This window comes from Mustela lutreola, chromosome X (assembly GCF_030435805.1).
Source record: "Mustela lutreola isolate mMusLut2 chromosome X, mMusLut2.pri, whole genome shotgun sequence".
In the NCBI taxonomy this organism is placed as follows: Eukaryota; Metazoa; Chordata; class Mammalia; order Carnivora; family Mustelidae; genus Mustela; species Mustela lutreola.
The window spans coordinates 45,411,129-45,422,880 of record NC_081308.1 but is presented as its reverse complement, the minus strand read 5'-3'; the positions used below and the strand labels follow the sequence as shown (position 1 = coordinate 45,422,880).

At 58.8% G+C, this 11,752-nt stretch overlaps 1 protein-coding gene and 1 non-coding gene across 2 annotated transcripts; both read left to right on the top strand.

Moving 5' to 3' along the window:
• The first annotated feature begins 1,923 nt into the window (after positions 1-1,923).
• On the top strand, positions 1,924-9,691 carry LOC131821709 (melanoma-associated antigen D4). The gene is made up of 13 exons (XM_059157983.1): positions 1,924-2,043; positions 3,049-3,260; positions 3,544-4,401; positions 4,756-4,959; positions 5,064-5,127; positions 5,366-5,445; positions 5,833-5,924; positions 6,542-6,621; positions 6,704-6,746; positions 7,183-7,245; positions 8,171-8,285; positions 8,840-9,270; positions 9,473-9,691. The coding sequence occupies exons 2-13, from the start codon at positions 3,051-3,053 to the stop codon at positions 9,480-9,482; spliced, it is 2,250 nt and encodes a 749-aa protein (XP_059013966.1). The 5' UTR covers positions 1,924-2,043; positions 3,049-3,050; the 3' UTR covers positions 9,483-9,691.
• On the top strand, positions 7,815-7,944 carry LOC131822412 (small nucleolar RNA SNORA11). Its single transcript, XR_009350270.1, has one exon. It is a non-coding gene; the product is annotated as a small nucleolar RNA SNORA11 (small nucleolar RNA).
• Positions 9,692-11,752: the final 2,061 nt, after the last annotated feature.

Here is an 11,752-nt window from a genome sequence, read left to right as displayed (position 1 = left end):
AAAACGAATATAAGAGTCCACTATGGTTTTTGTAAAAAGCACAGGTTCAGTTTGAGATGGGAACGTAGTATTTTCTACTAGCACTGAGCAGTCTGTCAAGGCTTTCATTTCTAGGGTCTGGTCACCTCCCACGGAAACATGTTACACAGGAAGGGCTGAAGAGACGCAGGCTGCTGACAGTGGCGGTTGCTATGCAACAGCTGAGGAAAGCCATCCAACCAGCCAGAATTGATACTGGGCACTGGAGAGTAAAAGCTGTGGTCCTAGCAATAGCTTCCATTCATGCACAGGAGTCCCGGAGAGACTGACTTTAAAAACAAATATAAAAGCCCACCAGGGTTTTTGTCAAAAACACAGGTCCAATCGGAGTTGGAAACATAGCATCTTCTCCCTCCAAAGCGGTTCCTCCAGTCATTCTGGAAGCATAGCAGCCTGGTTTGGGCTGGGTAAGTAAGTGCTTCCTGTGCTTCCCATTTTTGCATATTGAGAAACCGGGCTCAGAGACGTCCGGTGACCTGGGCAGGCTCACACAGCTAGCAACAGACTGGCCAGGCACTCCTTCCCTGGAGTTCTGAAGACAAGCCCAGCTTCTTTCCACAAGACCACAACTGCCCCAAGCCCCTGCCCTGGAAGGAACCCCGGGGCAAACATTTACTCTGAATCGGGGCTCGCCATGGCTCAGGCACACAAGTGCCTGATTGTCCTGGCTGCTTCAGCAGGCACCAGGAAGGCCTCAGGGGCAGCCTGTTTGTGTCCCTCACAGCGAAGAGGCCTGACAGTTGGGGCAGGGAGTGGATCCCAAGGAGCAATTCTCACACCTGGATGGACCCACCTAGAGTAGGCGAGCGGTGTTCCTACCTGTGTCCTGGATGCAGAGCATGAGCTTGGGTCTCAGAGAGCACAAACTTTGCTTGTTTGGGACAGGTGTTGGCAGGGCAGAAGAGGGGTGTGTGTGTGGTTTGGGAGGAGTAGGTCTGTCGCTCAAACTGGAGAGGGGAGCCCACCTCCGTCCCCACGCCAGCACTATGGGGACATGGGGTTTGGAGTCAGGGAGACTCAGGCCCACAGTTTGTATTTTCTGTTGACTGGCTCTGTGGCCTTAGCTGTTCCTGCGGTGTGTCTGTGCCTCAGCTTTCTGTTCTGTAAAATGGGGATGCTGACATCTGCCTCCCAGGGCTGCTGTGAGAAGACCAGCCCCAGCACCCAATGTGCTGTGGTGCCCAAGCCGCATTAAGAGCAGCTGGGGAAGGGTGCCTGGGTGGCTCAGTGGGTTAAGCCTCTGCCGTCGGCTCAGGTCATGATCCCAGAGTCCTGGAATCGAGTCCCATATCCGGCTCCCTGCTCGGCTTCTCCCTCTCCCACTCCTCCTGCTTGTATTCCCTTTCTCGTTGTGTCCCTCTGTTTCCAATAAGTAAATAAAATCTCAAAAAAAAAAAAAAAAAAAAAAAAGAGTAGCTGGGGAAGCAAATGCTCCCAGGGTGTCTGGGGGCCGCAGGGATGGATAGTGCTGGGGAACACAAAGGCAAGTGGCACCCCCTTCCATTCCTTTGTTGCAGTTAGAGACCCAACTAGAGACCTCTGTGTCTGTGACCCAGGGGTCATGCTGGGGAAGCCAGGCATAGTGTACCTCAGACCACACCAGAGGAGCTTAGCGGGAACCCAGAGGGCAGGGAAGAGAAGTGCGAGGATCAAGGGTAGATGATTGGGTGGTCCAAGGGCACCACAGGCTGTGAGAGCGCGCGCCTCGGGTCAGAGGAGGGGTGAGGGGTATCTGGAGGGAAGGCGAAAAAGCCCCCCACCCCGCCCACCCACTCGCTGGATCGCAAGAGCACTGGGGACTCGGTGGAGAGGGCTTTTGTTGGGAAAGCGGGCGGGCTGGAGGGGTCCGCGCATGCGCAGCCTGCCCGGCCGCGGGGGTGGGGGGGGGTGTGCGCGGAGAAAAGGGGCGGGGTGGTCGGAGCTGCTGTGCTGGCAGCAGTAGGCGAGGGCGCGGCTGCGGGGTTCCTGGTGCTGAGGACGGACGCCATTGGAGCCCCAGGGAAGGTAAGGACCCTGCAGCCTCAGAGCGGACAGGGAGAGGGCGAGTGGAACCCGGCACGCTGCGCCCTCCCCACCCCCACACCCGGATCTGAACAAAGCCCAGGCACTCAGAACCCGACCCCTCTTAGACCCAAGGTCTAGGTAGGACCCTCCCCCCGCCCCCTCGCCGCCCTCTCCCGGTAGGAGACGCAGGACTCTCTGATCCGAGCCCTACTTACACCAGAGCCTAGGATCCGAACCCCTTCAGCAGACCCGTGTGCTGCCTGCTGAGCTTCCTTAGAGCGGCGGCCCTACCCCCACCTCAACCACTCCTAGATCACTCCCAACCAGCTGACCCCGTTGCCCCTTTCCTGGAGTTGCAGCCCTGGGGTTTGAGACCTCCAGCGCTCCAATCCATGCCTCACCTGGTCCGAGCCCCTAACGCCCCCCACCCGCCCCCACCCCTTAGAGCTCCTCCTGTATGAGCCCAACCCAGACCTCAATCAGCTGAATGCCCCCGCCCGGACCTAGCCGGAGGGTCTCTGGATGCAGTTTCCCATAAGCTTTTCCAGGCCCCTGTTGTCTAAGCCCTCTTGTGTCATCTGCTCCCCTTTCATCGTTAAATCAAAGCCCTTTGTTTCTCCCTGTCTCCATGCACATCCCCTGTGGGACTCTTGAGACCCAAGCCCGCCAGTCCACCCCCTATTCAAATCTAGCGGCTGGGATGGGGAGCCTGCCCATCCTAAACTCCCCTTTAAGTGCCGGGTCTCTCCCACCACCTCTCTCCCTCTCCTAGAGCTCTGTCTCTGACAGACTCTAACCCAACAGATACCCTCCCCCCCCCCCCGCGAGACTTCCCCCGCCCGCCCCCGCCTTCTCCCCCGCCTTGTACTGCCTAGTAACCTGATGATTGCCGACCCCCCCCCCACCTCCTGAGAGATCCCACCTCCCACTGGATCCCTCCCCCTCCCCCTGAAGAGGCCTTACCCTCCCTCCCAGGCTGAGCTCTCTTCTCCTTGGGACCCCCAGGCATGGCTGAGGGAAGCTACCGCGTGGAATCGGAAGCCTACAACGTTGAAGACATGGATGAGGGTAGTGATGAAGTCGGGGAGGAGGAGATGGTTGAAGGAAACGACTATGAAGAGTTCGGTGCTTTTGGAGGCTATGGCACCCTCACCAGCTTTGACATCCGTATCCTCAGAGCCTTTGGGAGCTTGGGTCCAGGCCTTCGCATCTTATCGGTGAGGCCCCTTGGGGGCCACCTGCTGGCCCTGGGCCTTCTGCCCCCTCCCCCATGAAGCTGCTGGGGAGGGGAGGGGCGGTGGATCAAAGGGAGGGTTGAGTGGGGGAAGGAATGCCCAGCTTCCCCAGCCTTCCCTCTCCTGCTCAGAGAAAGGGGGCTTAGGAAGGTTTGGGGGGCGGGGTGGGCGCTGGCTGCAGGGAGGAGGCTGGCCAGCACAGGGAAGCATCATGGGAGCACACAGAGCTGTCTGCCTTCCCCTACCCTTCTCTCTGGCTTTGCAGAATGAGCCCTGGGAACTGGAAAACCCTATGCTGGCTAGGACTCTGATGGAGGCATTTCAGCTGGATCCAGAAACACTTGCCAATGAGGCTGCTGCCCGTGCTGCCAACGTAGCCCGTGCAGCCGCCTCCAACCGTGCTGCTAGGGCCGCCGCCGCTGCTGCTCGTGCCACCTATAATCAGGTGGTTGCTAACCGCCCGGTGGCCACAGACCAGGCTTCAGGAGAAGATACTCAGCCCATGACCTATGCGGCCCAGGCTCAGGCAGCTGCCCCGAGACAGGCAGCTGCCCCCGAGACAACCCTGGCTGCTCCATTGCCCCCTTCCTCCCAGATGCTAGTCAACAGTGAGATGGCCGCCCCCGGGGCTCTGGCAGCGTCCACTCAGCCCCAGCCAGTCTCCCAGGCCCAAGAGGCCGCTACCGAGGGCCCCAGTACCGCCTGTGCTTTCGCTCAGGCTCCATGTGCTAGTGAGATGGATGCCACCCGGCCCAAGACAGCTTTCCTGGGTCAGAACGATGTCTTTGATTTCACCCAGCCAGCAGGTGTCAGTGGCATGGCCTTTCCACGCCCCAAGAGGCCCGCCCCGGCCCAAGAGGCTGCCCCAGAGGGCCCCAGTGCTGCCTCCTCGGGGGTGCCCCAGGCGGCACCAGCCAGGGAAGGGGCAGCCACCCGGCCCAAGACGACCAAGTCCGGAAAGGCTCTCGCCAAGACTCGGTGGGTGGAGCCTCAGAATGTTGTGCCAGCAGCTGCCACCAAGGCCAAGGTGGCCCCGAGCATCCCTGAGCCCGAGGGTGCAGCTGCCACCGCTCAGCACAGTGCTGAGCCCTGGGTCAGGATGGGAGGCAAGAGGACCAAGAAGGTGAGACCTCCCTGCTATCTCCCATCCCCCCTTGCTCCCCTCCATTCTCTGCTTAGTCCTCATCCCTGCCCCCTCCTCCCCCTCCCCTCCCCTCCCCTCTCCCCTTCTCTCAGCTTGTGCATGTTTGTCCAACCCAAGTGCAATAGCGTGCTTTGACTGCACAAAGTCTCTGCCCTCAGGCCTGGAGGGAGAAGAGGTTGGCTCAGTGCCGGGCACGTAGTAAGCACTCAGCACACGTCATCTGCTGTTTGTACTACTTGATTTCCAAGCACCTGCTCTGGTTAAGATGTGTGCTGGGCACTTTTGCACGGCGAACCTGGTAGCCCTGGGTCTCTCCTCCCTCTCTCGCTATAGTCCAAGCACCTGGATGATGAATATGAGAGCAGCGAGGAGGAGAGAGAGCCTCCTGCGGTCCCACCGACCTGGAGAGCGTCGCAGCCCCCATTGACGGTGCGGGCTCAGATGGCTCCCCGGCCCCCCATGGCCCTGAGGTCCCAGGTACCCTCAAGACACGTACTGTGCTTGCCACCCCGCAACGTGACCCTTCTGCAGGAAAGGGTAAGAAACCTGCCTTTCCCCCATCTCCCACCTCTCCTCTCCTGTGGGCCAGTTCTTGGAGGTCACCCATGTCTTGATCTCCCTGTGCGGTGCTCCTTCTCCAGGCGAATAAGTTGGTGAAATATCTGATGATTAAGGACTACAAGAAGATCCCCATCAAGCGCTCAGGTAGGCAACCCGGGCCCCCTCCCCGAGCTCTGCCCTTCCATTGTCCCATCTGGCATCAGATGCCTCCACCCAGCATGCCCAGCTGATCGCCGCATTTGCACAGTAAGGGGGGTGGGGCTGGGGGTGGGGGTTGGGTCCCCAATGGTGCTCCCCTCAGCAGGGCTGACCAAGGGGCTGCTGCAGCTCTTTGGCCCCTGCTCAGCCCAGGTGCTCTCTGCACTTCTCTCACCTCCTGCAGACATGATGAAGGATGTCATCCGAGAATACGACGAACATTTCCCCGAGATCATTGAACGAGCAACATACACCCTGGAAAAGGTGGGCGAGTGCCTGGGCAGCTCATGGTGGTGCCAGAGCTGCAGGGGAGCCTTGAGCCCTGCAGCTCCTTGAGGCCCCCTTTCAGTACTACCTGCTCTGGGAAAGCTTCCCTAGCTTCTCCTCCTGGGAGCATCCACTGCATACTTCCTTCCCTGGAGGTTCCCTCTCCCTCGGATTCTTTATTGTCCCTTGTCTCCTGAAGTGGGTTCTGTTGCCTTGGCCAATGCCAGAGCTCCCACAAGGCAGTCCCTCTGCAGCCTCTCTTCTTGAGTCTTCCCTATGACTTCGGGGTCCCTGCGAGGGAAACTTCTAATGGGGAACAGAGGGACTGTCTGCAGGACAGGCAGTGTGGCTTTCTGCTCTCATGCTGTTTCCTCCCCCATGTAGAAGTTTGGGATCCACCTGAAGGAAATCGACAAGGAAGAACACCTGTACATTCTCGTGTGCACGCGGGACTCCTCAGCTCGCCTCCTGGGAAAGTAAGAAAGGGCAGGAGGGTTGGGGCCTTCCTCACTGGTGCCTCCCCCTCCCCTTCTTCTCAGAGAAATGGAAAAACAGGGGCCTTGGTGCCTGGCACAGCTCCCACCCACCATTAGTGGTGCCCAGTGATTAGGGGATGAAAGGGGAAGTAGCCTGGAGTGAAGCCTTGGTGCTCACAGGGCTCCCCCCTACCCCCCACCCCCACCCCACTACCACACCACCCCGTCTTCCCAGGAAAGCAGGCTCCTTGTTGCCTGCCTCTTCCTGCTACGTGCCTGGTCTGGGCTTGGCAGAGTGGTCCTGGGAGAAGGAGGCTTCCCATCCAGTGTGACTCCTAATGCTCAAAGGGCAGGGGAGGTCTGGATGCTCCCTCTAGACATACTGTTGCCAAGTGGTTGCTCCCCGCCTGAACCCACGTGTTTGCATCCACATTTAAGGCGCGAAACGACTCAGTCTCAGACAGAGGAATGAATGGTCTGGATGAGAGAGCAAGCCATATGTAGAGTGGGAAGACCACCCGGTCGCCCAGCCATCTGGGAAGAGCTAGTTGGGTGAGCAAGCCCTAGTCCCTGGGGCAAACGGCTGCTGGACAGGATCTCTCTTTCTACACCTTCAGGACCAAGGACACTCCCAGGCTGAGCCTCCTCTTGGTGATTCTGGGAGTCATTTTCATGAATGGCAACCGTGCCAGCGAGGGTGAGTGGCTGGGTCCGCAGCTGGGGGGTTGCCCACAGTCAGCTTTGTGTGCTGAAGTCTCGTGGCTCTTCTCCCCTCACAGCTGTCCTCTGGGAGGCACTGCGAAAGATGGGTCTGCGCCCTGGGTATGATTGGGCTCTCGGCTTCCCCCTCTCGGCGCTGTCCTTGGGCACCAGTGGCCCTGGGATGGGATTAGCTTGGGGGCCTAGTGCAGGGGAGTGGACGTCTTGGACTGGGTAGGGCTCAGAGGGTGCATGGGGAAGTGGTCCTGAACTCCCCTCCCCTCTCTGCTCCATGTCCCTTCTCTGTTCCCAGATGAGATCCAAGAGAACCCATCAGAATTAGGGGTTCCAGTCACAGCCTTGCCTAAGGCATCCCTGACATGTGTGGCCCTGTGACCCCTGCTGCCATCCCAGGCCTCCATGGGGATGCCCCTGCCCCCCCGCCCCCCGGCCCCGCGCGCTACCGGCTGGGAAGCTCTCCGCCTTGATAGGGGGTGCTCCTGCCCCCATCTGGGCACTGCCACTGTCTATAGTTACGGATTCCTTTCCTGGCCTTCAGGGTGAGGCACCCATTCCTTGGAGATCTGAGGAAGCTCATTACGGAGGATTTTGTGAAGCAGAAGTAAGTAGTGGCCAAGTTAACTTTGTCTCACGCTCATGCATTCCTCGTGGGCTGGTCTGGCTGCGCAAGCCATTCCCCGTGCCAGATCTTGGCACCAGAGGGATAGGTGTCTCTGGTGTGAGGGTGGGCGGGGTATGTGAGTGTTGTCAGGGAGTAGAATTCCAGCGCAGCCTTGGGGAAAAGGAGTCGAAGTTGACAGAGTATTAGAACCACACTGCCATTTGGTACCTGCCCCGCGGGCTGCAGGAGAATTTCTCCTGCTTTCCATCCCAGGAACCTGGGGCTCAGAGAGTGGAAGTCTGAGTATGGCCCTGGCTAGTAAGGGGCCCATTGGGTCCTGGAGCCCCGTGCTCCAAAAACTTTCTGGTCAGGCCCACCCTGTCCTACCTAGGTCCTTGGAGAACACACAGGTGACACTTGCACATGCCCACGTGCACGCAGACGCGCGCAGGCGCGCACACGCAGAGTGGAGGGCATGCACGGAGTGTGCCGCTTTTCTCCCCTTTACGGTCCTCTTCTATGGTGGACTGTCCCAGGGTTCCACTAGGCCGTGGGTGGGGGCCTGTGATGGAGTGTGCTCATGGCAGGGGGCCTGAAGAAGTGGCTCCTGTGGTTACAACACACCCGACGGGAATCTGGGTTCATTGTGACAAGGGGCATGAAACTTGTGGCCTTCCTACAAACAGATACCCGACACGTGTCCCACCCCGCACCTCGACGTGGCTTCTTTGTAGGCCTCAGTCCTGGAGGCAGAAACCCCAGGAGTGAGCGTGGGAGCGAGGCATGGGCTGGAGGGCCGGGACGGTCCTCCCTCAGGAGCTGAGCTGCAGTATCGGGGCTGGGCAGGGGCTACCTGGGGTCCCTTGGTGCAGCGACAGGTCTGCCTGGCTCTGGAAGCAAACGTTTCTCTTCCTCTTGCACTGAGGTACCTGGAATACAAGAAGATCCCCAATAGCAGCCCACCCGAGTATGAATTCCTCTGGGGCCTGCGAGCCCGTCACGAGACCAGCAAGATGAGGGTGCTGAGATTCATCGCCCAGGTAACAGAGAGCCTCTGTTTGGGGCCCGGCGGTGGGGTGTGGGTTTGGCACTTGCCGTACCTTCTCTGGTTCTTGGCTATGGCCTCCTCCTGAGGCCATTGGTCCAGTGAGGATCCGGACAGGTTCCTAAGTCGGTAACTTAGGCAAGTTCACAGGTGTCGTAAGTGTGAGGGATGGGGTGAGGTCCCGGGGCTGGCACGGAGTCATAGGAGAGTCGGATTCCAGTGGTCTTGACTTTTTTTTTTTTTTTAAGATTTTATTTGTTTATTCATTTGTTAGACAGAGATCACAAGTAGGCAGAGAGGCAGGCAGAGAGAGAGGAGGAAGCAGTCTCCCCGCTGAGCAGAGAGCCTGATGGGGGGCTCGATCCCAAGACCCTGGGATCATGACCTGAGCCGAAGGCAGAGGCTTTAACCCCCTGGGCCACCCAGGGCGCCCCTGGTCTTGACTTTTGTCATGACCGTGCACCGCCCATGGGAGGGTTGGATGGCTGGAAGCAGGTGCTCAGTGAACATGGGGTAGCTGTGTGGATGGCGTCTGTTACTCTACCGCAGAATCAGAACCGAGACCCCCGGGAATGGAAGGCTCATTTCCTGGAGGCTGTGGATGACGCTTTCAAGACGATGGACGTGGATATGGCTGAGGAACATGCCAGGGCCCAGATGAGAGCCCAGATGAACATCGGGGATGAAGCTCTGGTTGGACGCTGGAGCTGGGATGACATACAGGTGGAGCTACTGACCTGGGATGAGGACGGAGATTTTGGTGACGCCTGGGCCAGGATTCCCTTCGCTTTCTGGGCCAGATACCATCAGTACATCCTGAATAGCAACCGTGCCAACCGGAGGGCCACTTGGAGAGCTGGCGTCAGCAGTGGCACTAATGGTGGGGCCAGCACCAGCATTCTAGATGGGCCCAGCACCAGCTCCACCATCCGGACCAGAAATGCCGCCAGAACGAGTGCCAACTTCTTCTCCTGGATCCAGTAAGATTTTCGGTGGCTACATGAAACTCCGAGGGAGGGGGTGGGAAGGGGCTGTGAGAAGTTAGGTCGGGGGGTGGGGAGGCAGGCCTGGGTGCAGGGTCGCGGAACAAAGAGTTGTGAGAGACACTTGTTTTGTTCTTCGCGTCCCTCCCCCTCTCCCGTCTATGGATAGTCCTGTTTCAGCTTTTGTCTTGTGTTACAGACAGCGCTGATGAACCGTGGCCGTCCCTCACTGAGCCAGAGTGCCTCCTCGGGCCCCTCCTTAACACAGCACTCTAGGCAGCTTCTACCAGCCCATCCAAGGTGGCATGCAAGATGAAGCTCTCTTTGCCCTTCCTGCTTTTGGTGTGTGCTTTTGTCGTGCGCTTTTGTCGTGTTTCCATGTTTTTGGTATCAGTGTTCCAGTAAAGTTGCAAAATTATTTGGGACGTTTCCTCCTTTATTTGCTCACGTACCTGTGCCCGTGGTGCTCTGAGTGGCACGTGGTTGGGGGCTGTGACCTAGACACTACCCGCCTCTGCCTGGAAGGCAGCCGGTGTGGGGAGGGTGCTGGGGAGATGTGGAGAGGTGCCAGCTGAGTGTCTAGACCATGAGTTTCGACATCGGGACATGATTTCCTATGTGGTACAACCCCAGTTAAGACGCCAGTGGTGGGGGAGGTGGCAGGAAAAGGGATGGAGTGGAAGGCTGTGGGCTGGAGCCGCTGTCCCTCCCACCAAGGAACCGGGCCCACTTCCTCCTCCCCATCTTTGGAGGTGCCATCTTGGAACCCTTCCCTCATCCTCCACACAACTTCAGCACCTCATCCCTCCCTCAGATGGAGGCTGAAGGACGATGAGATAGGCCTTGGCGACGTTCTCACCCCTCCAGCAGGTTGAAGGAGGAGGCATTATTGCCCACAGAGTAGGTTCGATGAAAACAGACCTCGACAGCCTGTGACCCTGACCCGAGACCAGTTGGTGGGCTCCGGAGCTCTTCTTCACTGGAAGCAGGGCCCTCCCAGTGAAGCCAAGGCCGGGCCTATATCCTGGTGTCTTTGAGGGCTAGGGGGAATCCCTGTAGGAGTGGGGCTGGGACTGGAGTTCCTCCAGTGACTGGCAGTGAGAGCAGAGACGCCTGGGAAGGGCTCAGTGGCAGGTTGGGGCAGTGTCCGGAGCTAAGTGATGTCCATAGTTGGGAGGACGAGGCCCCAGGTTAAGAAAGAGTGAATCGCGTAAGGGCCCCTGCACCCCACTGCCTCTTTTCCCGAGGAAGAGGTTCCCTTCTCTCCCCCAGCCTTGGCTCCGGACCCAGATCCAGGCACATAATTTCACAGGCCCAGTGAGGAATGAAGAACGTGGGTCCCCTTGCTCAAAAATGAGGAAGAATTCCAAGAGACTGATGGCTTAGCCGTGAACTGGGTGCGCAGCCCCTCCGAGCATAAGGTCATCTGGGGCTTCATAGGTCACACCCCCAGGAAGCTAGCTGTATAAGTTTTCCTCCCCTGAAGTCGGGCCTCAGCGGGGCTTCTGCCATGCTGGCCACTGCTGTGGTTTCTGCCTGTCCGGCCGCTGAGCCCCTGCTTGGCCACGTGGATGCTGTGATTCCGACACAACTTGAGTTCCTTTCACTTTGACATCTACTGACACGTGGTCAGGGATGTGAGAGGGATGAAGGATGCCTGGGACCGTGGTCCTGGGGTGATGAACGATCTGAGACTTTTCTGATTCTCTCAGCCTGGGAACCTCCCAGGACCTGCACATAGCAGGCACGGGCCTTTTCATGGATGAGGGTTCGGGCGTTCACCCAAAACCACAGGCGGGAATTTGAGCACTGGGTGCAGAGCACACCTGAGATATGGCATCTCATCTGGAAAGGAGGAGAAAGCAGCTCTCAGAGACAGACAGGGTGCTGGTGAGGGAGACCTGCCCAGGCCTGTGGCCTCACAACACTCCCCTCTTCCATCCTCCTTTCCCCTGCCTGGCCTCTCCAGGCAGGGTTTGGGGGCGGGGCGGGCTTCCCAGGAGCTGCACTCTGCACAGGGTAGTTGAGAGCAGGGTGGGCGGGGAGGAAGAAAGCAGTGGGGTGGCCTCTGGGACAGGGAGGAAGGAGTGCCCAGGGGAATGCTGACAGACTGTCAGGCCGGTCACCCGGGAGGCTGCCCACCCGCTCACTCAACAGGGTAAACGTGACACCAAGGCATATGTCCTTTCCGGGACCCCAACCCAAGACCCTTCAAGGCTAAATGCATGCTCCATCCACTGTAGCCGGCTACCACTGCCTTGGAGGGGCTCACAGTGTTGTGGGAACAACACCTCCATCTCTCACCACTCTCCAACAACAGCCACTCTCTCCCTCCCAGGCTGCCCTTACCACTTTCCATCTCCCTTCACTGGGCCAGATCCAAACCCCTCATGGCTTCTCTGTCCCTGAGATCCATCCTGGGCTTTTAAGGCTCCCACCAGCCTCCCAGCCTCCTGAGACATCAGGTTTGGAGGTATCC